The sequence below is a fragment of the Anabas testudineus genome, chromosome 11, assembly GCF_900324465.2.
Source record: "Anabas testudineus chromosome 11, fAnaTes1.2, whole genome shotgun sequence".
Lineage (NCBI taxonomy): Eukaryota > Metazoa > Chordata > Actinopteri > Anabantiformes > Anabantidae > Anabas > Anabas testudineus.
Genome location: NC_046620.1, coordinates 10,792,422 through 10,818,735, shown reverse-complemented (window position 1 = coordinate 10,818,735; position 26,314 = coordinate 10,792,422). Strand labels below are relative to the sequence as shown.

The window sequence follows — 26,314 nt, the reverse complement described above, 5'->3', positions numbered from 1 at the left end:
ACTGACAGGGGAGCAGAGTTGTGGAGTGGGTTATATAGCAATGGGGCAGAGACAATGACACAGGTGAACCAGATGAGTGTTTAATAAGGTGCCTGGAGGTAGAGAAGCAGGAACATGCAGGGTATCTGAAATGAGAAAGGGGACCATAAATGAGTACAGACAGGAATGGCAGAGAACAGAATATGCAGAAATGGTGACAGAACCCCCCTCTCAACGGCCGGCACCGGACGGCCCACCAGGCTGATCAGGATGGGCACGATGGAAGGACCGCACCAGAGCCGGATCCAGGATGGACCGGGCAGGAACCCAGGAACGCTCCTCAGGACCGTACCCCTCCCAGTCGACCAGATACTGAAGACCCCGACCGCGCCGGCGGGAACGGAGGAGACGGCGGACCGTGAAGGCCGGCGCACCACCAACAAGCCGGGCGGGCGGAGGGGGCACGGAGGCGGGAGCCAGAGGACTGGTCCGAACCGGCTTGAGGTGAGAGACATGAAAGGTGGGATTCACCCGGAGGGACCGAGGGAGCCTGAGCATCACAGCCACCGGATTGACAATCTTGGATACAGGAAAAGGACCCACAAAGCGGGGAGCCAGCTTTCTGGAATCCACCCTCAATGGTAGGTCGCGAGTGGACAGCCACACACGCTGTCCCGGGGCGTACGGGGGAGCTGGAGAGCGGCGTTTGTTGGCCGCCGTAACATAGCGGTGGGATGTTCTGATAAGGGAGTTCCGGACTCTGATCCATGTCCTTCGGCAGCGTCGGATGAAGGCCTGAACAGAGGGCACGTCCGATTCTTGCTCCTGGGATGGGAAAAGGGGAGGTTGATAACCATAGGCTGCCTGGAAAGGTGAGAAGCCAGTTGCTGAGGAGGGAAGGGAATTGTGAGCATATTCTGCCCAGAGAAGGGATTTTGACCACGTGGAAGGTTCTTTTGAGCAGAGACAGCGGAGAGTCCTTTCCAGATCCTGGTTCATCCTTTCGGTTTGGCCGTTTGATTGGGGATGAAACCCAGAACTGAGGCTGGCTGTAGCCCCCAGGAGTCGGCAGAAATCTTTCCAGAACCTCGCTACAAACTGGGGCCCTCTGTCAGAGACAATGTCCGACGGGAGACCATGGAGCCGGAACACCTGTGACAGCATGACCTCAGCTGTCTGCTTGGCAGAGGGCAGCTTTGGAAGGGGAACAAAGTGTGCGGCTTTAGAAAATCTGTCGACAACAGTGAGTATGGTAGTGTTACCTTCAGATGGAGGAAGGCCTGTTATGAAATCCAGAGAGAGGTGTGACCAAGGACGCCGCGGAATTGGGAGTGGGTGCAAGAGCCCAGCAGGAGCTCTGTTGGAGGTTTTATTTTGAGCACAGGTAGAGCAGGCTGCAACAAATTCCCTGACGTCGGCATGGAGAGTCGGCCACCAGAACCGTTGTTTGATCATGGCTAGGGTTCTATCAGATCCAGGATGACAGGCGAGGCGAGAAGAATGGGACCACTGCAAAACCTGTGACCTGAGAGCATCAGGAACAAACAGACAGCGGGGAGGACAGTTAGGTGGAACAGGGAGATTGGTGACTGCATCAGCTACCTGTTTCTCTATGGGCCAACGTGCAGCACCGATGAAGCAGGATGAGGGGATGATGAGATCTGCTGGCTCAGAGTCCTCAGTGTCTGGGAACTGGCGGGACAGGGCATCAGCCTTGGTATTTCCTGGATCCATTTCCATGCGATCAGGGGAGATGATGTATCCGAGAAAGGTTGTGGATGACACATGGAAAGCACATTTCTCTGCTTTTACAAAAAGCCCATTAGCCAAAAGTCTTTGCAGTACCATGCGAACATGCTTTATGTGCTCCTGCAGGTCCTTGGAAAAGATCAGGACATCATCGAGATACACAAATACAAAGATGTTGACCATGTCTCGGAGCACGTCGTTCACTAGGGCCTGGAATACAGCGGGAGCATTTGTGAGCCCGAAAGGCATCACCAGGTATTCGTAATGGCCGTTCGGAGTGTTGAAGGCAGTCTTCCATTCGTCCCCTTCCTTAATCCTCACCAGATGGTAGGCGTTCCGTAGGTCCAATTTGGTGAAGACTGTGGCTCCCTGAAGGAGCTCAAAGGCAGAGGAGATGAGTGGGAGTGGATATTTGTTTTTTATTGTAATGTCATTGAGGCCTCTATAGTCAATGCAGGGACGGAGACCTCCGTCCTTCTTACCGACAAAGAAGAATCCTGCACCAGCTGGTGAAGAGGAGGGTCTAATGATTCCAGCGGCCAGAGACTCTGCGATATACTTTTCCATAGCCAGCCTCTCTGGGGAAGAAAGGGAGAAAAGACGACCTCTGGGTGGGATGGACCCTGGTAGAAGGTCTATGGAGCAGTCATATGGCCTGTGCGGTGGAAGAGCTGTAGCTCGGGGTTTACTGAAGACCTCCTTCAGGTCCAGATATTCAGAGGGCACGGAGTCCAAACAGGGATATGAATCAGAGGAGGAATCAACACTGGAAACCGCATTGGAGGCTGATGACAGACAGGATGATGCACAATGGGGGTGCCACCCCAAGATGGCGCCAGTGGCCCAGTCAATGTGGGGACGATGTTGACAAAGCCAGGGGTGGCCCAAGATTACAGGATTCTGTGGATACTTAGTAACAAGGAAAGTGATGTTGGTTTTATGGTTACCTGAAACTGTGGTACACACAGGCTGGGTCCGGTGTGTGATCGCAGGAAGAAGTCGGCCATCAATGGCCTCGGCTCGTAGCGGTTCCGGCAGGCGCACTAGCTCCACCCCCAGCTGTTTAGCGATATCCTCATCCAAAAAGTCGGCGTCGGCCCCTGAATCAATAAACACTGGGAGACGGAGAGACTGGAAACCACCACAGATTAAGGCATGCATGGTCGGACGTGAGGGAGAAGACAGTCTGTGGGTTCGGCTCACCAGGACCCTCACTGCCCCTGATGAGCCCGGTCTTTTGCTGGGCACCTGTTCAGGTAATGTCCCGCAGAACCGCAGTATAGACACAGGTTACCTTTAATGCGCCGTTGCCGCTCCTCGGGAGACAGACGGGAGCGGCCCAACTGCATAGGCTCTGGGGCATCACCCGCCGGGACCGAGTGTGCGTCTGAATCGGGTGCAGGTTTGTGGAGACGGGGTGGAGGTGCAGAGGAGAGAGGAGCCGGGAGAGGACGACGCCGAACTGCGTTTTCCTGCCGTCGCTCTTCCATCCGTTCCCGTAGTCGGAGATCCACACGGGTAGCGAGGTCCACCAGATCATCTAACGAATCCGGTAAGTCTCTAGTAGCCAGTTCATCCTTGATCGTCGGAGACAAACCCTGGTAAAACACATCAAACAGTGCGTCCTCATTCCACTTACTTCTTGCTGCCACCGTGCGGAAATCCACGGCGTAATCGTTCACGGACCGAGCCCCTTGAGCTATACGTAGCAGCCGGCGTGAGGCGTCTTTGGAAGGCGCTGTACAGTTAAAAACTTTCCTCATGGCCTCCGTGAATGCTTGGACAGAGGAGCAAATGGTGGAACGCCGGTCCCATTCCGCCGTTCCCCACTGCCGAGCCGGTCCTGACAGCAGCGAGATTATGTAGGCGATCCGTGCGTCCTCCGATGGAAATGAGGACGGCTGCAGAGCGAAGATCAGAGTGCATTGGGTGATGAATGGTGCACATACCTCGGGGTCACCGGAAAACCGTTCGGGCGGAGGAAGATGTGGCTCCCGGGCGGCAGCCGCCACTGGCGAGGTATCCGATCTCTGCTGGAGTGTAAGGTGCTGGAGCTGCAGAGTAAGGTCCTCCAGCTGTTGCTCATGACATCTGATTGCTTTCGCCTGTGCTTCCAACTCACCAGCCACATTGCCCAGGTTTGCTGGGTCCATGTTGGTCAGTTCGTTCTATCACAAGTAGGTGCGTGGACCCAAAAGCACAAGCTGAGGCAGGCTGGAGAGCAAGTGTCTTTTATTCAGCAGGTGGTAGATATAAACAAAGAGATGAACGGAGTAAACTAAGGACGCTGCACTAACCGGCAGGAGTGTAAGAAAACAAAAATACAATAACTGAATAACTGCACTGGCAGGGGAAAAAGTCCAAAAACAGGATAGTAACTAAAAGCGGCTGCTCTAACGGGCAGGTAGACAGACATACATAGAGTCCGGAGTTAATGGTTCAGAAAATCGTTTTAGTTGAGCTGGTTTCAGGCAGACAGGTGTGGTCTTTCCAGAGAAGGTGACGAACTGACAGGGGAGCAGAGTTGTGGAGTGGGTTATATAGCAATGGGGCAGAGACAATGACACAGGTGAACCAGATGAGTGTTTAATAAGGTGCCTGGAGGTAGAGAAGCAGGAACATGCAGGGTATCTGAAATGAGAAAGGGGACCATAAATGAGTACAGACAGGAATGGCAGAGAACAGAATATGCAGAAATGGTGACAGTCTCGGGAGTCGAACCACTGACCCTGAGGTGTATAGACGACAGTAAATCTAAAACTCTGCATGTTATTGCAGTATTCCAGTATTCCACGTATTTTATTGTATTCATTTCCTCTCAGCGAGGCCCCTTGTTAGAGACCCATCATCTTCTGCAGCATCATTGAAAACACTCATTTGATTACAAACCAGTATGCATGCCAGCTGTGAATACTTGGCACATAAAGGAGCAATTGTGTTTGTACATTAGTGAGGACGAGTCATTCTCTGGGCTGGGTTATTACGTGCATTTTTCTTCTCTGCTGCTTATGATGGTAAAAATTTGTGATACCAATGTTGGTAAAATCTAGTAAAAAAATAAATAAATAAATACATAAAAAAACACACATTCAGTTGACTTCAGTTGTTGTAAGGTCAAAGAAAACATGAGAGGAACACAAACTGTGTGGTTAACTCCCACACTGCATGTACTTCCCAATGCACTTTGTAGCCTCAGCAACACAGACTTTGACATGTTGTGTATTAGATGTTTCAGTCTAAACACTAGCACAGTATTTCCAAAGCAAAAGTAATATACCGAATGTTTGTAAATGGAAATGTTGATTACTACATATTAATTACATTTTATACTAAATTAAACCATTTCCCTGTCTGACTGTTTAGAAGAGATACTCTTCACCTCATATCTCATTCATTTACACTTAACCATGAGAGTTCACCTGGGTTTGGTGTCAGTGTAAGTGTTGATAAAGTGAAGTCAGCTGCTAGCGTGGAACTTTTTTTTAACATTACTGAAAGCTATTTTGGTTTGTTCATAAAATGTCACCTACTTCAACAAAGAGAGACATAACTGTGCAGTAGTTTAAAAGTTTGAAGCCCCAAGGTTAAAGAAAACTAATGTATTCTATAGAGTATCAAAATAAAACTGAAATGCTGGGAGGGAAGGACATGGGAGGCTTAAATGATGTGTAAAAATGTACCTGTGAGGTGCAAGATAGTTTATTCTGTACCTATGGTAAATTGAGGATTTTCTTCCTGGGCTAAATATTAATTCAGATGATACCATCATGTTCGCCAGTGTGTTTCTAATGAATAATACAGAAGGTCAGAAACAGGCTTCCAGCTTCACATGCATCTGTGAGTGATTGTGGGGGTGAATGAACTCAGCAGCTGATGTATTGCAGTCTGTACAGACAGGACAGAAACCTCATGAAGCTGCCAATGCTGCAGACTGACGACAGGACAGGTTTTATCGCCAGAAAAGAAAAGATAATACAAAGCCTGAAAAAAAAAAAGTGGCAGTAGTGTTTGTTTGTTACTGAGCGCACATTAATAGCGATATTTATGTTTACTTCATCAACGTGACTCTGAGCTAATAGGATTCATTACAAGATAATATTCAGGGATGAAGATAAATGACTGGATGGTTCCTTCTAGAGATTAGACTGTGAAGTTACACAGTTTCACCACAACAATGACTAAGTCTTTGTTTTTGTGTGTAAGGTGCTTGGTCACTAGTGCATGCTTGAGTATATTAACACAGAGGGGTTCATTCAGTATCCCGGGATTGTACAATTTCTGCATCATGTATATTGTCACTTAATATGCAAGTAATTGTGATAATTGTGTGTGAGCGAGACAGACAGACAGAGAGAGAGAGAGAAGCGATTGTGTCATATTTACAACATGGGGAAACCTGAGCACACGAGAGATAAAGCGAGGCGGACAGAATCTAAAAATACCACGGCTGAGTGAGCAGGGCTTAAGAAGAAGAAGAAGCTGTGGCTGTCTACGCTGTCAAGCCTGCCTCTTGGTGTTCAGCCTGCGCACTGCTGTCTCAGAATGAAATATTAGGCCTTTATAAGCAAACAGAAACAAATCCATCTGAGACCAGACAGCTAATTTTAAGTGACGGGTCGAAACAAGGCAGGGTTTATATCAGATACTGAAGGTTTGATCTGTTTGGTGAGTCAGTGTGTTGTGAAGTGTATGAAACGGCTATAATGAGATCATGGATGGATTGTTTGAGGATTAATCAAAATAAAAATAAAAAATGTTTAGTTTCCATCCATGCTTAGCAACGCCACAGATGGTTTTTGCCAACAAACTTAAAAGTAATTAAAGTTCTAAACAGACCAGGACATAGAAATATTACATTCAAAGTCACATCTTCAGTCTTGACTCGGAGGTCACACCTTGTGGTCACATCCCCGTCGTCCTGTCATCTCTTTCCCCAAGAATGACACATGGATGGAAAAAAAAGTTACCCATTATAAACATCATGCAGCTCACCACCACCCCCTCACTCTGTCTTTTTGTGCACCGCTCTGTCTTTCTCTCCCACATATACAAACAGCCTCCACAGACCATTATATGCCTGCACACACAGGCACTGGATCAAGTCCCACAGTCTTGGCAGGCATTTAATGCAAACCGGCCAGCAAGTCCACCAATGCTTTCATCTATCCATCCATTTGTCCATCGAGTCTTCAAACGCAACCTTCTCTCCGCTGGCACAGCCTATAACTGCACCTGATATGTGAAGTGCACTACAGAGTATAAATGGCTGTTCGACCGACGCAGCAACTTGAATTGGCTGTTGATGACTTCTAAAAAGATTTATTTCCATTTGAAAAGGCAGCTGTTAGTGTTGGTGGCATCTTTCAATGCACTAAATGCAATATTCTTTAATACCTAAGGAATCTTACTATTCAAAAATTCTGAAAGAGCTTTAATTAAGATTAGTGCTTCCTTTTGCAAAGGAGTCTCAAATGTCCTTGAAATAAAATTAGTTCCTGTTGCAAGTAAGCCCCAAATTAACGGTGCCTGTTCAAAAGTAATGTGGTGACCAAGCATGTACAAGGAACATTACATTTTCACTCTGTGAGGCAAGCTGGGAAAAATCGACTCACTTTAGTCATAACTATAGATTTAAATTGCCGTATAGTGGTGTGTTTCCTCTCTAAGATTCAGCTGCAGACACCTCTTTCAGGTTTGGTCTCTGTGCTTCTATATTTGGACACACATTTGAATACTGTGTAAAAGATCATTCACAGTTCTGCTTTAGTCTACCCACAAGCCAAACTCGTGTAAACACAAGGTAGTACTATGATAATGTGAAAGTTTATTAGCAGGTATATGGTTGCCTGCTAGTTACAGTAATTATGTCTATATATAAAATGGGTATATAAGAAATGCACACGCAGGTGCATGATCACCCACACATCTACTCAAACGAGCAAACATACACAGGCACACTGTCACACACACACGCCCTTCGCTTACAAGCCAGCCCTGTTCCTGTGGGTTCTGCTTCCTGCATTTTTAGAGCACATACCAGACATGTCTTTACCACTGAAAACAATCATGAGAGTAATTGTATTAAGTTTCATTTCGTATTGATCCCCTTGCACAAATAGCCATCTGAGCAAGCAGACCAAGATTTTTGGTTTTGGATCACAGGAGGAGGGCGGCCAACACTTTGTGTGCGTGCACGTTGTCGCCTGCAGAGCTTCTGAGCAGAAGAAACGCTCCGTGAGGTATCACAATATCACAGCTTTGGTCTGCGTGATGAGTGCAGGAATAGATATACCAAGTAACACAGCGAGTACAAACTCAGGTAGTACAACAGAAGTTTCACTTCATGTTTTTCTTGTAAAAGGTTTCGAGTTGAAAGTGATTTTATTATTTATATTGTTTCTCCTAACTTTTTACCATAAGCAAATGTGTTGCCTTGAGACTTTGTCATTTATGTGTTAATATAGTCTTTTTCCCATGAAAGAAATTCCTCTTTGTTTACACAGGTGGCTCAGTTTTAGGCTCTAGCAGCTGCTCTATGGTGACATTAAAAAGCATTTTCCTTTGTAATTGAATAAAATGATATTTCATTTGACATCATCTGCTGTGACTAACTTAATGCAATTGACTTAGCTCCTATGAATCATCAGCAGATATGGGTGTGTCTGAATGCATATTCCCATTGCATGTTTGAATAATGTCAAACAAGTGTGTAACATACAGCATTTGTGTTTTCGTATAGGGCCTTCACAACTCTGCATTTGCTTCCACGTGAATCTGAAGGAGAGTATATAAATCTGTAGGAAGCAATATGTGCAGCAAAGCCTGCAAGGGTAGAACTTTGTTGGACTTAATGACTTGCTTTGCTTGTACACTGAAGTCATCAGCACAAACTTAATCCTTTGGGCTAAATATGAGCAAGAGCTAAAAATAGTCCCCGTAGCTACAGTAACGTGGCTTGCAGGATGTGGCTGTCTGGTAGATGATGATAAAGAAAAGACAAAGTGAAGGAAGTGGGAAGAAGGGTGGATTAGTAAGAAAAGATATAGAATAAGAAGAGAAATGTATGAGACAGGTGGATTTATGTAGTGAAGACTGGAAAGAATTAAAAAAAAAAAAAAAAAAGTTCATCAGGAAACATAGAAAATGACATTTATCTGCACGGTTGAGGAGAAGACTGACATTACCCATCCCTTTGTCTTGCATTTTGGTTTTCCAATAATGTGGCATTGTGAAGGAACCTTTTTTTTTTTTTTAATTGGACCATTTGGGAAGCATGTGACTTTCTTGGCAACACTGAAAACTGTGGAGACAGATGGGCGCACACATTCAGAAGGTACATAGAGAGTCTAAATATATACACGGGCTAATAATGGATTGAGAATTAGATTAGAGACAAGGAGATAAAAAGGCAGGATGTAGCTCTATCAGTGCTGTCTGTCCACAATCCCTAAAAACTAAAGGCACTGCCCTCTGTCTCCCTTACTGCTTCTCTTTCCCCTGTTACTAACCCCATACAATGCTTGACAATCTGAACAAAGCTCCCCCCGAGGCCTCTAATCTAACAGAGCAGTCCCTACAAGACATCCACACACACACAAACTCGCCAACAGCAGGGGGAGGACTGAGTCACAAGGGAAAGATGAGGGAATGATGGAGAAAAAGCGAAGGTAGTCAGATAAAGGAGATAAATTGGAGTGAGGCTGCTTTTCTTTCCCAAGTCTCCAGGGGCTGTTGGTGTGAGGTTCTGGAGTGAGCTTTGGTGGGACCTCATTGTTGCCTGCTTATTTTATCTGTGCTCCGGTCTGTGTGGGGGTGCCCAGTCTCTGATCCAGCAGTAGAGTTAAAGCTCCCCAAGCAGTGTATTGATTCTGGGGGGCGGAGCCGATACATGAAGGAGAGACAGAGAATGGTGCAGAGCATCATAGCGTATCCTGGGATGTAAATGCAAACTGTACCATGGACATAATGGTTAAATTAATGTTGGAGTGGAAACAACTGGTTTAGAGTGAGGACACGACCAGGTTTTTGCATTTACATCTACATCTGATGTTGGCCAAATTTACTGTATTTCAAACTGCACAGTACTAAAGTACATTTTGAACCACCTCACATTTGATGCACACTCTGCAGACAAAAAGCAGACATGAATAAGCTTTAAACCTTGGCAACAAATATGTAATAAGGTGAATTCAGTTTGTCAGGGAATCTTTTAAACCCATTATTCCTTAAATTGGACGTGTTAAAACAGGATCACCTATATGGGTCACATCAGACATTTAAGTGGCCTTGCCCTTCCCACAGTAGTTGGTGTCAGTGAAGTGGTCTTATATAATGCTGTTGTCTGTCAGAATTAAATGAGAGAACTAAGACACAGCCTGTTCAGCTCTCCGGGCTGCAGCAGTGACCGATCAGGATGCCTTGTCAAGGCCAGTCACATCTAACAGTCCTCTTTCAGCATATTATATCATCCCATTTATTTTACATTTTATTGGTCAATGTTTTGCACAACTTCTGCAAAACAAGCTCATGATTCAAGTGTGAGAAAATAAAAGGAAGCTACTTAATAATATGCAGCTCAACATTTGGTGTAGTGATAGATTTTCATCCAGAACCTCCCCTTTAATGCTGCAGCACGACTGATGATTCAGGCAGCACAAGATGATACTTCGCTGTGTGCAGAAGAGGAGGTTGCATGCGTGAGACTTCAATGAATGGTCCCTCCTGTGGAACCCACAGGACTTGGGGTATGGAGTTACAGCTGAATGGCACAGTATGTGAATGCTGTAGAGCGCCGGGCTTGACACAGTTCTGCTTCAGTGAAGATTGGCTGTTGTCTCTGGAGGATAAGTTTGGTTTCCTCCTGACGTACGAGGCATTATTTTCTGATTGCAATGCATTTGCATTTCTCATTTGCTCTTTTTGAACAGATTTTGAACAGATAAAATCTTAGAGCCGCACCTGACGTTAACCTTTGTATTGTCATATATCGCTTCTCTCCACAATGGCAGTGGTAGTACATACAGCAATGTTGCTTTTAACACCTTTTTCTTCTCTTGTGTTTATAGTGGAACTGGATACAGAGCACCCACAGAGAGTCCCTGGGGCAGAACAGGGAGGGGCTCCAACCCCCCAGGTCAAATTGAAAGAGAGGCAGAAGTTCTTTGAAGAGGCCTTCCAGCAAGACATGGAGCAGTACCTGTCTACTGGCTACCTGCAGATCGCCGAGAGGAGAGGTGAGAAGGACGAGCAGTGTGGTCAGAAGTTGTTCAGAAATCACAGTCATGCTCTTTGATGATATTCAAACAGCTAGAAATGGAACATTTTTTGTGGTCTGATGCTGAAGGAAACAGAAATGTACTTCAGATTTAAGACGTTGCGCGAATAACTTACTCAAGAATGAATTCAAAGCCACCATTCAAACTGATTAATGCTAGTGGTGATAACATCGACCAAAACCTTCACACTTAAAGTGCATATCACAAGATTGAATCGTGGTAGCTTTCTACTGTGAGCAACCGCATTTGTGTCACTTAGCACACAGAGCTGTAACTTGCTGCTGTGCCACATGAATGTAGTCTTCCACTGGGATTGTAATTGAATCCTGCAGCAGTTTACCACATGTACTTCTCCCAAACGTCTGTGCTAAAATAACCAAAGCCTGTGCTGAAATGAGAGAGAGATGCTAGACTGGAAGATGCAGTGGACTGTACTGACCCAGCATTTATATCTGTGCTTTCTCTTCTTCTTTTACTCATCTATCTCCTTCACTTGATCCTCTGGAAATGGGTTATTAGAGAGGATTTTGAATGGGTATGGAAAGAGGGAAGAGGGAGCTAAAGGAAAGAGACTTAAGGATAGAGAAGGGATAGAATATAAGAGACTTATCTTTTGGCTGTCACTCAGACGCCATGCTTTTTTTTTTTTTTTTTTTATGAACCTCTATGACAAAAGCAGTGAAAGCACGGATGGAGATGCAGTGAATGAATCAAAAGACTAGTTTGAATCATGTGGAGCCTCCATTCATTCATGGTTAAAAAAAACAGTGGAGATATTTACATTTACACTTCACACTTCAAATGATGTGATTCACAGCACAGAGACACACATGTAGGCTGCTCAGCGAAATTCCACCAATATGAGACCAATGTGAATGAACCAGTTGAAATTGCCATAGGCGCGTTTATAATCATATCATTATTCTGGTGAAACACATCTAAAAGTAGGCGGCGATGTGAATGCTGAGTAACATGCAGCACAATGTAACTGATTATCCTTCCACATTCCTCATTATCTATTATCTATATATCTATAGCAGCTACAGGAGGGTGGTGCCAGAGAGCGGCCAAGACACTGTACAGCTGGGGGCACTGAAAGAGGGGAGGGAGCTGGAGAGTGGACTAAAAGGAGACTGTCAAGGAAAAGAGAGAGGGCTATGGATGTTGTAAGCCAGTGAGCCATCAAAAGCCAGTCTCAAGGGGTTTAAACAGAACACTCTCTCACACACACACACACATTCTCCACAATCTCACTGCAGGCAGAAACTGTCCTTCCTATTAGGGGAACCTTTTAGGCAAGGTCGCAGCGGAGCTAAAAGAACATGTTAGAATCATTCACATGGAAATGATGTCCTCCACGCAACACTTTCTGGACCAAGACTTACACAACGCAGCCACAGTTTTGCTCCAAGTGTTTTTATGCATGCATGCATACACACATTTGTTTATTTTTTCTCTTCCCCACGCTGGAAGCGCACCTCCAACTGAACCACCCTCCTCCATACTGTGTTTCATGGGGCTGAAAAGCTGCTATGTGGTGGTAATTGCATAGCTGACAGGTGAGATATGGAAATGCACACGAGGAGAAGCTGCATACTGAGAAGTCATTAGCGAGCATTAGACTAGTTCCTCTAAGATGTGTCGCTGAAAACACCTTCGCCGTCTCCACAGAGAACGAGAGAGAAAGCGAAAAACACATGTGCCGGGGTGTGTGTGCATAAGTTTAATATAAAACATCTCAATTTGTTTGTGAATATTTAGATGAATTGGCAAAGTTGAGACATCTCAATGTGTGTCTACAGCGCGCGTGTGTGTGTGTGATGATTTGTGTGTGATAACTTGTGTGTGTTGCTAACTTGAGGACAGGGGGACTTTTGAAACAGTCCCCATGGGAATTAATATTCCCCTTCTTTCTCTCTTTCTTCACTCTTTTATTCTGTTCTCCCTTCTTGTGCCGCCCTCTTCTGCTCTCCTCATTTCCTTGAGGTACGGTAGCCAATGGCATTTTTTCTCTCTGCTGTGCAACCGACCAATCATCTCCCTCTCTTGTGCTCGCAACTCTGACCCCCCACCCTCCATCCTTTCCATGCCCACAATGCACTGACTGGCTGTTTGTGATGCATGCGGCTCATCATGATGGTGAAAAGAGGGCACTGTAGCCCTGCAAGGTGGTGAATCCAGGACTGTAGTAGTTAGGGTGTTATTAGCTGGTGTGGAAGAGGAGTATCAACCCAAGGCCACACAAAATGAGAGGCTGGTTAATTAGCTTTTCTTTTTCTTTTTTTTTTTTTTTGTGCATTGCCTCATTATATGTCAGAGATATGTACATAAAGTCAACCATTGCCAATTTCCCGTTGAATATAAAGTTCAGTTTTCAGGCTGTCTGGTTTGTAACTCCAGTGGACGGGGTGCTGGGTTCATTGAATTGCGTGGCCAAATAATCCTTTTCTTTCCATTGTAGACAGATGGAATTTTGGGCAGTTTTAAAGAGACCCAGTCTAGAAAGTGGGTCAAGATTAGCATTATTAACTTCTTAAGGGTGGTGCCATCTTTTCCAACTGCTAAAGAGTGCACATTGCACATTTGCTGACCTCACATTTGGTTGTCAACGTTTCTTATCTGCCCATGTGTAAATTGAAGACAATGCAGTTGTACTGCCATTGTGCCTCCTCTCCATCCTCTTCCTAATACATCACCACAGTAAGTGATGTGGGACAAACTCCACAGTTCTCACCTAACAATGCGTTATTGTCCATGAAGCCGGTGGATTTTGTCCTACGTCTTAAACTGGGATTGCACAGTGAGGAGTCTTTTCATGACCTAAATATAGGCAAGTGAATATCAAGGAAAACCTAAAAGGTGCTTTACTGATATTGTAGCTCCTGCTTGTTGCGTTCATGTCCAGCTTCATACACATACTGACACCTGCCAATCCATTATTTGTGTTAGTTCTGTGGATCATAAGGTAATGACAAATGTTCCATGTACACGAGCTTACTCATTTCAAATGCCATCCAGCTTGAATGAGCCAATTTGCTTCTGCTTTTGGAACAACAAAAAAACCCAAAGCGCCTCTCTTCCTGGACTCAGCCCCTTGCTGCTGCCTTCACAATGCTTCAGCTTTATTGTGAGGCTAATATTTTGTCATCCCATGTTGTATCCAGAGCCAATAGGAAGCATGTCATCCATGGAGGTGAACGTGGACATGCTGGAGCAGATGGATCTGATGGACATGTCTGACCACGAGGCCCTGGATGTGTTTCTGCACTCTGGGGGAGAGGATAACAGCGCTGCTTCACCTGTCACAGGCAGGTGTACAAACTCAACGTCGCACAAATGTCACATTCATTCAAACTATAATGCTAAAAAAAATAAACTTTCTAAAGCTAAGACATGTCAAAGAGGGTGCTGATGCAGGAATATGTGACTCAGAAGATTGATAGGCATAGCATTTAGATGGGGAGCACCAACGCCATCTGTCCACATCTGCGTGATAAACTGCTTGCTACAGTGAACAACCTGCAGCGTCTTAACTGACAGCTCGTCCTGTCTAAAAATAATTTGACGCAACTAAATCTCTGCTACATTTTATGTCTGTAGGCGATGGAGCTCGGCCAAGATCCAAACAAACTTAAACAAAATCTATGAAGTCGTTCCAGTAACTTGACGAGACATCTGAACATCTCTGCTTTTATGTGCAACAGTTTTTCTGACATAGCTAATAAATAATGAATAGAATAATAGACATTTTGAGGAACCCCTAGTTCTGTAGCATGTACTGTGGCTTTTTGAAGCAATGATGGAAGTCAAGTGACTCTCTTCTTTCAGCTCCTGATGTTGAGTCCTTCACCACAGAGATCAGTCTCCAGGTCCCGACCCAGGCCGAGCTACGCCACAAGCTTTCTTCCCTTTCATCCACCTGCACTGAATCAGCCAGTCAGGACACGGAGGCCGGGGAGGAGGACGAGGATGATGATGAGGAGGAGGAGGAGACTGAACAAGGAGGGGGTGGCGTTGGAGGATCAGGAGGAGGGAGGAGGAGAAGGCCCCCAGTGGTGGTGACCCAGGATGACGAGGAGGTGCATCCCGATGCAGCGCTGGTAGAAAGGGTGGACCAAGAGGACCAGGCCAACAAAGACTGTGAGGAAAACAGGCCAAAGGTTTGAGGAGAGCTGGACTGGATTCAAACGCAAACACACAAACATACAGAGCTGCCAAATCAAACTCAGATACACAAACAATATTGGCGTCATTGTCAAATTCCTTTCGTAGTGAAGAAAGACCTATGAAATAAAATACACTGATGTTGCACTAACTGCCACATGACCTTGCCTTAAAAGACCATTGAGTTTTCAATTCAAATTAAATCCTGGTTGTAGTTCCTATTATATAATTATTGCTTGACATGCACATTAATAATTTGGCATAAGTCAGAGAATGCTCTAATATTCTGTTTCGGTGTCTGTGCATGTTGAGCCCAGGATTGGCCGGTTACTGGTGGGAACATGAAGAAATGTAAACTTATGAGCCCCTTTAAGATGTCCTGTCACGCTCTGTGCTACCTGAGCTAAAGAGACCAGCTCTGCCAGGTTTATATTTGATTTTGAAGACATACTGCGGGTTTATGTAAGTATACATGACTATATTTTTCTTCCACATGTGGGTGATTTACCTGTTTAAGACGGCAAATGCTAAACAGTTTGCACAAATGATCTGCAGGGGGACACACTGATTTATTCTTTGACTTTTTGGATGAGCTGAATCCCCAAAGCATGTTGCTTTAACTGGTCTATGACGTATACAATGAGATAATACTTGTGCCGTTGGCTTTATTACACAATGCAAACTAAATGGCAGGCACCTGGCAGTGGTTATAATACATAGTACTGTATAGCTGACAGACAGGTGCATTTCAGGTACCAGAATATTAATGTTTTAATACATATACACACAGGAGAGTTACCCTTTGCCATTCCTTTGACCAGTAATATTTGGGTGAAATTCTCCTTTTGAACAAAGACCAACTCCCTGTTTGGACTGTGTGCTATGCACTGGACACCCAGAAGGTTTAACTGTATCCAGATTGGTTTTGTACAGAAATGTTGACATGTGTGCAATGTGACGGCATTACCCCTTCCTTTCTTTTCCCTCGCCTACAATTTCTGACTTGTTGGTAATAAATGTTTCTCCCCCGGCATTCCTTAATTTTTCATCTAACCATTTCAGGAACGAGTTATAGAATGAAATGTGAGCGGGATTTATGGTGTTAAGCATGTTAACAGTCCCTCTGTGTTTACTTTTGATTTACAGTCCCGTCTGAGCGCTTTTCAAATGCAAAGCTGGTACGTCGAGGGATGTAGAGTGTTCTACAAGAGTGGAGAGTAGATTTGAAATACACCGGTTTTCTTTTGGGGTAGAATATTTTACCATGTAAATATCTATTACTAGAGTTTGGCATTTTCTAAACTGAAAAATAAGGAAAAGCAATAGAAGTGTTGTGACGGGAGCAAATGTCATTTTAAGGCTGCGATGGAGGGGATGCGTTGGTGCACTGTGAATAGCAAATAGCTGGTGTTGATGCGTGACAGTCAATCCAATGCACTCTAAAAGTGTTTTTTTTTTTTTTCATTTTTTATATATATTGCAAAACTTTTTACAGGTGCTGTGGACGCATCCCGTGAAAACTGAGCAGAGATTTTTGCTTATAAATGTTTTCTCACGCCTCCAACCTACAGGACTTGTTTGATTAACTTGTAGCAGCATTTATCTCTCATCAATTACCTGAAAAATAGATTAATCAAGTCAACAAAGTAAAACCTCAACTTTACAGTCTGCATCGTGCAAAACCATCAAATAACTTGTTTTATGTATCAACATTTCAGAAATATTCCACTGTAAAAGGAGGAGAAAAAAACATTTGAGCAGCTGGAACCATTTATGTTTAAGTATTTTTGCCTGGAAAATCGTTATTTGAAATGATTAAAACATCAACAATAATCCACTAATAATATCAAATCTAGGCTAAATGCAACAAGATTTGGTGAGATGTTAGACTTTGAATGAGGTCGGTACACAAAGAGACACACAAGCTTGCTGGAAAGAAGTGACAGTGAATTGTCTGTAAGTTTTTATTAAACCTTAAGTACAAACTGCAAAAGTAAAAAACAGTCAATATAACCAACATGAGACTCTTTCCAAGTGGAGGGAAAGGCCGAAATGCGGCACTAATAAATTAAGTCACCAGAGACCCCACTGTGAGCAAGTAGTTTATACTGTAGAAAATGGAAGAAACAAACAATAAAATAACTGAAAAACAAAACCGAAAACAAAAAAATCCCGTCTGAATAAAATATATTGTAAGGCCATAAAAACTTGACAACCACTTTTTTTAATGTTGAAAACACCCAACTTGGTATTTCATTAAATAGTCCTAAAACAGTTCAGTCTTCTGCGAGGGACAACAACCAACAAACTGGATTATAGGATTTTCCTTGACAGTCACAACTGGCAAGCTCAGTGCAACATGAGTAGCTACTACATTTTTGTTGAATTTTCAGTAATGAAAATGTAAAAACCCTTTTTTTTTTTCCAACATATCTTTTTTTTCCCTTTTCTTTAAAAAAGTAAAGCTAAACAAACAAAACTAGGTTGGGGGGCAGTCATTGGCTACTCGATATCTTATTTCTTAGTGATATAAGCAGCACTTAAAATTTTTATACACGTTTACCAGAGCAACCCTGTAAGCATCAACTCACATGGATGAAGAAAGGGAAATGTAAGGCTTTTTCTTCATCAAGCACTTTCCTCTGGAACTTCTCTCTATTCCTTCCTTCCTTTCTTTCTTCCTTAACCCCAGAAAAAGGCTCAAGTATTTAAAGAAATTTACAGGATTATGTACAAAAACTGATGTTTTGTTTGTGTTGGACTTTTTTTCCTTTCTGAAAATCACTCATAATATATCTGGAAAAATGCAAAAGCCAAAAGAACATTAAAAGGAAAAAAAAAAAAAAAAAAAAATTGGATTTGATATTTCACATTTTACACTCTTTGACTAGTGGCTCTACTTGAGATAACACATCAACAAAAGTAAAAAACACAAAATAATAATAATAATAATATATAATAATTAATGTTTACTGGTACAGATGAAACAAGAGGACTGGAAGAATGGAATGTTAACACGATTGCACATCTAGAACCAGAAAAGCCTGAAAGCCTTTCTGCCCTGTGGGGTGGGGGTACTTGAGCTCGCTGATAGCGGGCGCAAACCCCCCCGATTTTATAATTGTGTTGTTATACAGTAATTATAACCAACAGCACCAATAAAAATGGATCTCCTCGCTAAGTATCAGGCACGATATTCACTTGCTAGCGAAGGAGGGATCCCTCCATACTACCAGGAAGTGAGGTGAGCGGTGACCTTTCACAGGTCAAGCAGCTGTATCTCTGCCCCCTCTCACGTCTACCAACGAACAGAAACATCCACAATGACAAAATAAAAATAAAATACACAGAAGACTTCTTGCAAAAAAACTAGAAAAAAGAAAACTAAAAATTCAAAAATAGAACTTGGGGGGAAAAAAAAAAGAAAAACATAGAGCAACAATACACCAACATCATCTGTCTTTCAAGTTTTTACCTCGCATCGCCAACCCCCCGTAAAAAAAACAAACAAAAAAAATGCAGGAGCTGCATTAAGAATGCATAAAAATCAATAAAAATTGACTCTTCTCCTCAAACCAAGGATATAGAGAAACTTTGGGTAACTACTTGATGTCATTTTCATTTCAGAAAACCAGGGAGGGAAAAAAAAGGCTGCCTTTTAATTCGTCCCATGTTCACAGTTGAGTGACGAGTGATAAGAAGGGATGGGTTCAGTCTCAGGGATGAGAGGAGGGCAGGAAAGACTGATGCAAGAAGAAGGTAACAACTGTAACCTGCTTCGGTTAAAGGAGCGTGGAGGTAAAGGTTATTATGGGGCCCATCAAGTCTCCTGTGAACGTTACTCTTAATGCTTGTAATGTTGTTAAGGGGGTATACTAAAATCATCCAGAATAAAAACTAATTCGTCTTTCACACTAGTGCAAAAAAGACATCTTGCTTTTCTTTTTTTCTTACAAACAAGCCTGTCGTACTAAGGGGGGAGGTGAATATTTTTGGAGGGGGGACTGAGGTCAGGTGAGGGTTTTTTCAAAGCTCAAAAACAATCTCTTAAATATTGGGTGGTAGCGGATGGATTGATGGTGATCCTGCTTAATGTAAAAACAAGGGAGCTGATGAGGGCTTAGGGAGGGGTGGAGTGGGACATGGGCACAGCGCACAGGGCGACGATGTCAAGACGTCTCCCCACCACCACCACCACCACCCCCCACTCCCTGCTCAGGATACAGCTGCGGCCTTGGGCATGTGGCTGGTGGACAGGCGTGCCAGGGACACCTCCACGGTGGCACGCTTTCTGGGGCCTCGCTTGGCAGGCGATGCTTTGGTGGGGCTTAGGCCGTGACAGGGGTCCCCCCCTCCTCCAGCGACAACAACGACTCCGCCGCCGCTGCCATTCTTTAACATGGCCCGGCCACACACCTGGTTCACCAAACTGTTGATTTGCTCCTGAGTGAGGAGAACACAGGAAAAAAAACAAAGTCAGAAAATTCGTTTCATACGTGAAACCTGTCATGTTGAATGATCCAAATACTGGGAGCAGGGTAAACCTAGCTGATGTCTCCCCCATCTGGACAGAGAGAAAACTGAACCACAGCAAAAACAAACAGCCGCAGCTCACCTCGTCGTATCGGTACATCATTTTAAGGCCTCTGCAGGACTTGTGCTTCTCCACATAGCGCAGGGCACACTCCAGACAGAAGACCACGTTGTCCGTCTCCTGAACCACCTGCACGAGCAGAAACCAAGAATTACACTACTCATTACCACAATTACAGAAGGAACCAGACACGCAAGTTAATATGTTAATGTCATTTCATATTATTTTAGTACAGTAGATCTTGTTTGTTATCATATGATAGAAAGTAAAATGCCAAAATGTATCCAAATGGCAGTGTTGTTTTTTTTTTTTAAGTGCATGTTAAACTCGATGCTCTCACCATGGACAGGTAGCATAGATGTTGGCAGATCTGGCAGCGTCTCTCGGAGGACTCCAGTGCGAGCCATTTCCCACGGGGTTTCTTGCGTCCATCACCAGGCGCTAGGCTGCCGTCGTGAGTGCCATATCGAGCAGAGGAAAGCAGACCTGCCTTGTAAAGTTCCTGTCGTTGGCGCATCTCTATGTTCCTATAGGGAGAGACTCGCCAAGTTAGACCCAGAATTTATACAGTATTGTGTGAAAGCTGTGCGCTTATTCTATCATGGTACAAGTTGGCTGTTATTATTGCTCTGGAAAAATGAAGAGTGTGGGACTTTCTGTAATAAAAATAAATTGTGGAAATTACATTTTTTTGTATAATAGTAACAGTATTGCACTCTTCTTTATGTATAACTGTTTTTACAACTGTGCAACTACACCTACCTGAGGTCTTTGAGTAGGTTGGAGATGGTGCTGAGGAGAAAGCCATTGTCCCTTTTGGACTCTGCTGTAGCAATCTGGTACAGTAGCTTCTCCATGGAGAAAGGTTTGGCTATACGACGACATTTCAGGTCCTGTGTAAAAAAAAAAAGATAAAATCAAAAAACAAACACTCATTACTTTACTAACAGGGTATTTTTTATATATTTATATGAATGCCCCAAATTAAACAAATCAGTTGTCTCCAGATTTCAGTGCTTTACACACGAGAAAACAAATGTACTGTACATGAGTGAAATAAGAGTTAAACTCGATCATCCAACAGTCACACTTACACATTCATAATTACTGTGTAAGTACGAAACCACAGTGGAACCACAGACTGATTTTTTTGTACTCAATATTATTTGACATCTGCTTTTTCTAGTTATTAAATTTAATGAAGAAAAAGTTAATTTGGAAGACAATGTTTCAGGCATTGCACTACAGTACAATACACTGTATGAATGTCCTATTACCCTTGAGAGCAATGTCTGCTGTGCCTTTGAATACAGTAGCACCTCTGAAGCTACATTTTTCCGCTGCCATAAACACCTATAATGACAGTAAGAAACGTTTTCTTCTCTTCTATTACAGTTATAATGAGGTCTAGTGGTTTAAAGGCTTACTCATTATCACACACACGCAAAAAATAAAAAAAATAAAATACCCCCTCCGGGAAGTCTTAAAGCTGCTCATTACTCATAGTTCAACTGACTGGTTGATTAAAGAATCACGTTTTAGGTTCCTATTCAATTGATCAATCTCAGTTTCAATCCACTCTAAATCATAAATCAGAGCTTTAACTACCACTGTCCACAGGGGGACAGTGTTGTGAGGAATTACAAAGCAGCAGCAAAATAAAACAAAGAGCTGTCACATAAAAGCTGTAATCTTCATTCACAAGAGACGTTTTATTTTACAATTCATATTTATAGAACACATTTTCATCCCTTATTGCACATTTTGCTGACCACATAAACTGTACATATATTCCTTTATTAGCTTAACATGTCCCCTGGTATTGCTCTGCCCACTGTGATTTATATGCTAACCTTTGCAGCCTGGTAACCCAGGTTCATCCAGTGTGGCGTGGCAAAGTGCACCGTCTCTGACACACTGTAGCCACAGCACACTTTAGAGACAAAGGCACCGGGGAAGCAGACCACAAACTGGCCGCTCCGCTGGACCGTACGGTAAACCTTGATGCCCTCGCGGCACAGCACCTCTGGAGAGATCTGGAGAACAAGAGGGAGAGAAAAGTGTAATATAAATGTAAATAGTAACAAAGTGAGTGAAAAAGTGAAAACACTGCTTAGTTTAAGATGTGATCAGTACATGACACACAAAGATGGATAGATTGTAGATAATATACTATATAATCACTTACCATGATGTTCTTCTCCAACATTTCTAGTCCTGGGGTGCCATTGGCCTGAAGCAGTGTATGGACCACCTTGTCCAGCTTAGCCTTCTCCTCAGCAGGGACAGAATACCTGTAGGAGGAACATGCACCAACACCAACAGCACACATCAATACATTTGTGCTACATACATACATACATACATACATTCTGATTTGTACATTAAGTGTTTAAATTTGTTGGCCTTTTTCCACCAATTGGTTCTTCCAGCTTGTTTTAAATATGCTTGAATATTAACATAAAAGTTTGGAGCAGAGTTTTCAGTGTGATCTTACACACACACACACACACACACACACACAACCAGTGATGACGAGGACAGAGACCAGCGCACACTTACCAAATGCAATCAGCACCAGTGTGTAAGTAATCAATATATGGAAGGCGGTTTTGGTCTCGAGACCAGCATGAGGTAGAAAAGACCATGCCAATGTTTAGCCAGGGAATGGTCACCCCTAGGAGGCAGATTTATAGAGAGAGAGAAACAAGAGCATAGGTTAGTTCTAACTGAAGATTACACAGAATTGATGGGAGTAAGATTAAAAGAGTTGCAGCTAAAAAGTCATTTAAACCTACATTTCCTTTCAGGAACAGATCTAAAGTTCATCTGCTTTCTTTGAGTTTGCTATTGAACTAATACTAATTTTAGGCTGTAGAAATCTGCCTTTACACATGTTCTTACCAGGCACAGCACCCAGATGCCTCAAAATGGATCCAGAGTTATTGGGAAGGACAGTGAGGTTCCATCCATGTCTGAGGTAAAGAGAAGAGAAAAGGATCAATTTGGGTCACTTTTCCCCAGGAATACCAAAGAATATTTAGACATAACAATTCAGGGGTTAGACAGTGTTAGGTCTAGAACTATCTCGTCCAGATACACCATCTGAGATTTATTCCAGTGTCCATCAACAGTTAAAGACAGTTTATGAGTTTGACTGATGTAAGGTGTGAGTCACTTACTTTGAAAATGGCTCTGACTTTCCTGTGGGGAAACCACTGCCATGTGTACTTGTGTCCACCTTCCCACAATGCACGGCCACATGGGTGTCTCTCTGCTCCACAATCCTCCAATACTCTTGCTGCCAAAAAAAAAAAGAAAGAGAAAAAGGAATCAGTGGAAGAGAGCAAGACCAGATCAAGGTTTTCAATTGTGTTCAATTATGTCAGCGAACTGCACAAACACTGCGAGCTGTAAACTGCAGTTTTTTTTTATAACCAAGCTTTACGTTACCATTTGATTTGCAAGTCGATTGTTTCATCTGACAATTATTAAATGACTAAATATAAATTTTACACAAACCACTGGAGGCTATTTTGGACTTTGCAGGTAATGTTCATTAGAGCTTGATTCATCAAAACATTAGCATGCTAACCTCAACCTCAGCAGCCCCTGGTTCCTTGGTAAAGCACATAGTCATGGTGTTCCGGGCTATCCTGAAGAAGTTAGTCAAAGACACCGATTTACCCTGCAACAGAGACACAGAACACGATGAGTCAAAAAAAAAAAAACTCAATTTAAAAAAAACGTTCAAAACAGATTTCACGCTGCACATGTAGGGTCTTCAGTAATGGAAAAAACACTAGGAAATATGAGCCAATAAAATCCAGCTGGACATCCGTGAACAGCAGGTTCTCTTTCCCCCCATGTTTGTATGTATCGAAAAGTTAGATGGAAAGCACAGGAGTCATAAAGGTTGCATGTACGTGCGCAGACAAATGGACAAACTACATGTATCTCTATAAGCCTCCCCTTCTGTGCCTCCCCAGACACGCTTCCCCTGGACTTGACCCCTTCTCCCACTGACAGTCCTGCTATAGAGAAGCTTTGAAGGTGACCATAAATCTTCTGGCCCCGGGCCTGGAGATGTTTGGACCCTGCTGAAAGATGACCTTGCAAATTCTTTAGCATGACAGTTGTTCTTTTCTCATCTTCGTCTTTGGCCTCCAGACTTTTTTTTTAAACAGTTTTATGGACAGTATTGTATTTGTATTGTTACAGCAGCCACAGAGCTGTAAAATAAGGCAGTTAAATAATACCTATAAACCCTATTAGGCAGCACTTATCCAAGCCAGTCTTAGCATAATTAGAGCCTATTAGAACTTTGACATGCATTTTGTTCTCTTGACATTAAAAGTGAAATATAATCTCCTGTTAGAGGCCACTGTTCATGAAAAATGCATACAAATCTGAGCTGTGGAGAAAGTTAATGCTTCATATTTAGACAGGCCTGTCCTGTGACAATGGTGACAGCCATTGACGTGTCACTGTGCTGAGTAGCACTTCTATAACTTAAGAAGTCCCAGTTCTTCAGAGGGAGGTCATACAGAGAGATTTAGTTACAGTTAAATGAACTAGGAGAATTTCATACATCAAATGAAAACCAGATTTGAAATGGGGGGAGTGTTTTCCTACAGGGGTTTGCACATGTGGATTTTTAAAATGTATATGTACTGTGTGCCTGTAGCTGGGCGATGAGGGGCTTCCAAGAGAAAGAAAGGGAAGACAAGAGGACTGACGGAGAGGAGCCATGGGGGTGACGGGTGGATTGAAGAAGCTAAAGGGTGGAGAGAGCTGGAGAAGGCGGGATTTAAAGGGGGCGGCACAGTGGGTTAGGGAAAGAACTGGTTTTGGAGCTGCCTTCTCTCTGACCTACATTTCAGCCAGCCAGAATCAACACAGCTGCCAGAAGGCTGGGGAGGTGGGAATACATCTGTGCATCATGTGCATGAGTGCATATACACACACAAACAAAAGACTACTGACCACCTTACCACACACACAGCTGCACAGAAAGACTTAACAAAACCACACAGTGTGCAATTTACTAAAACTGCCATCCCTCACTGTCACACACACACACAAAGAGGTATTTACAGTGTAGTCAGTGAATCACATGTTGCTGCATAGGAAAAACTGAGTTATTCTCTTATGTTTGCTTTTATAAGCCAGAAAACATAAATGTTAAAGCTTGATAATGCTACCAAAACACTTAGTAAGAATGTCAATTGGAGTCAAAATCTTGGCAGTAACCTCTAACAGATAGAGTCATAGTCTGTTGTAACACTGTATAACAAAGTTCACAGCTCAATCTAATCACAGGATAGATATTTTGTAATTTAAGTCAGCGATATCAAAACGCTTAACTGAAATAGTGTTTCTGTGAAAGGTCTGCAAAATTTACTACAAAGACCGTAAGACTATGATAAGCAGGCAAGATCCACAGATGTTTCCATGCTACTGCTGATGCAAAGAAGGAGAATTTTAAACTTTGCAAAGACCCTGAAGCAGCAGTCAATACAAGTTAACTTCAGATCACCAAAGATTCTTTCAGTAAGAAAATGAGAAAATAAGAATAAAGTAAATTCGACTTGACTGTAGCATAAACATCAAATGTCCTCTTCATCCTCACCTTGTAAATACATTTGTGCTGGTCACTGAGAATGCCCCTGTCCTGCTCCTCCTGCTCCTCTCCACGCTGCCTGTCCTCTTTGCCTTGTTTTTCCTGAGCGAAGAGCCGGCGCCGGCCCGCTTTGACCTGAGCTTCCAGCTCCTTCAGATGGTGATACACTCCATTAGTGCGGTGGTGGCCTGTTGCCCCTCCCACAATCCCACCCACTAGCCCATTCTTGGGCTCATAGCGTGGCAGGACCAGAGCGCTAGGCGCAGAGGAGTCTGAGAGACCCTCCAGAGGGCCCCGGCGCATCTCCAGGTTCTTTTTCTCCTGTATCACGTCGGCCTGCAGCCGAAGGCGCTCCTCTGTGCCGAGCGAATCATAGGAGAGGATGTACTGGAGGTAAGCCTCCTGCAACTTGGCCAGTCGGTCCTGCGCTGACTTAGGGATGCGCAGAAGATCGGCCAGCTTGGTCCACTTCTTCAGGTCCATCACCTGCTGCATGCCACCCATGTCATTGATGAGCTGGAAAAAACGTGCCAGGTCCACTTCACAGCCACCTGCACGGAGCAGAAGCAGAGAGGAAAGGTTAATTCAGGAAATAAAGATGTTGCCATGTTTTACATCAAATGACATCAAGTCACTTTGGAGCATCTGCTTCTTGAGCTTAAGCTTCTACCTCCGGGACTAAATTAACTACTGTATCACTTTTCAAAATGATCTAAACCATAATTGTGCCTAAATAGAGACACAAATTACATAAAGAAAGCCATTTGCAACCAAGGGGCAGAAGCTATTCCACTGTGTCGTTGGCTGCCAGGTCTGTTGGACAAGTCTGAACTTGAACTTGGAAATTGGAAATATTGTCTTAATGGCCTGTCGGGTCCCTCAGTGACAGGTTCCACATTCTTAATATTATCTATGAACACTAAATAAAAT

General features: G+C 43.5%; 2 protein-coding genes across 3 annotated transcripts in view; one reads left to right on the top strand and one right to left on the bottom strand.

The window, feature by feature from the left end:
* Positions 1–16,582, top strand: part of dtnbp1b (dystrobrevin binding protein 1b) — a 61,415-nt gene extending 44,833 nt beyond the window's left edge. The window contains exons 3-5 of one of the 2 annotated variants that reach the window (XM_026347363.1): positions 10,794–10,961; positions 14,168–14,311; positions 14,832–16,582. In XM_026347363.1, coding sequence (XP_026203148.1) covers positions 10,794–10,961; positions 14,168–14,311; positions 14,832–15,169 — 650 coding nt within the window. In that variant the 3' untranslated portion in view covers positions 15,170–16,582. The remainder of the gene's footprint in view (positions 1–10,793; positions 10,962–14,167; positions 14,312–14,831) is intronic. The other variant, XM_026347364.1, reaches the window with a different exon arrangement.
* A 511-nt stretch (positions 16,583–17,093) lies between these two features.
* Positions 17,094–26,314, bottom strand: part of jarid2b (jumonji, AT rich interactive domain 2b) — a 91,614-nt gene continuing 82,393 nt past the window's right edge. Inside the window, exons 8-18 of the mRNA XM_026348470.1 lie at positions 25,394–25,935; positions 23,357–23,449; positions 22,944–23,062; positions 22,666–22,736; positions 22,324–22,438; positions 21,950–22,055; positions 21,615–21,797; positions 20,524–20,654; positions 20,102–20,288; positions 19,783–19,890; positions 17,094–19,610 (exon numbers count right to left, since the gene is read on the bottom strand). Coding sequence (XP_026204255.1) covers positions 19,383–19,610; positions 19,783–19,890; positions 20,102–20,288; positions 20,524–20,654; positions 21,615–21,797; positions 21,950–22,055; positions 22,324–22,438; positions 22,666–22,736; positions 22,944–23,062; positions 23,357–23,449; positions 25,394–25,935 — 1,883 coding nt within the window. The 3' untranslated portion in view covers positions 17,094–19,382. The remainder of the gene's footprint in view (positions 19,611–19,782; positions 19,891–20,101; positions 20,289–20,523; positions 20,655–21,614; positions 21,798–21,949; positions 22,056–22,323; positions 22,439–22,665; positions 22,737–22,943; positions 23,063–23,356; positions 23,450–25,393; positions 25,936–26,314) is intronic.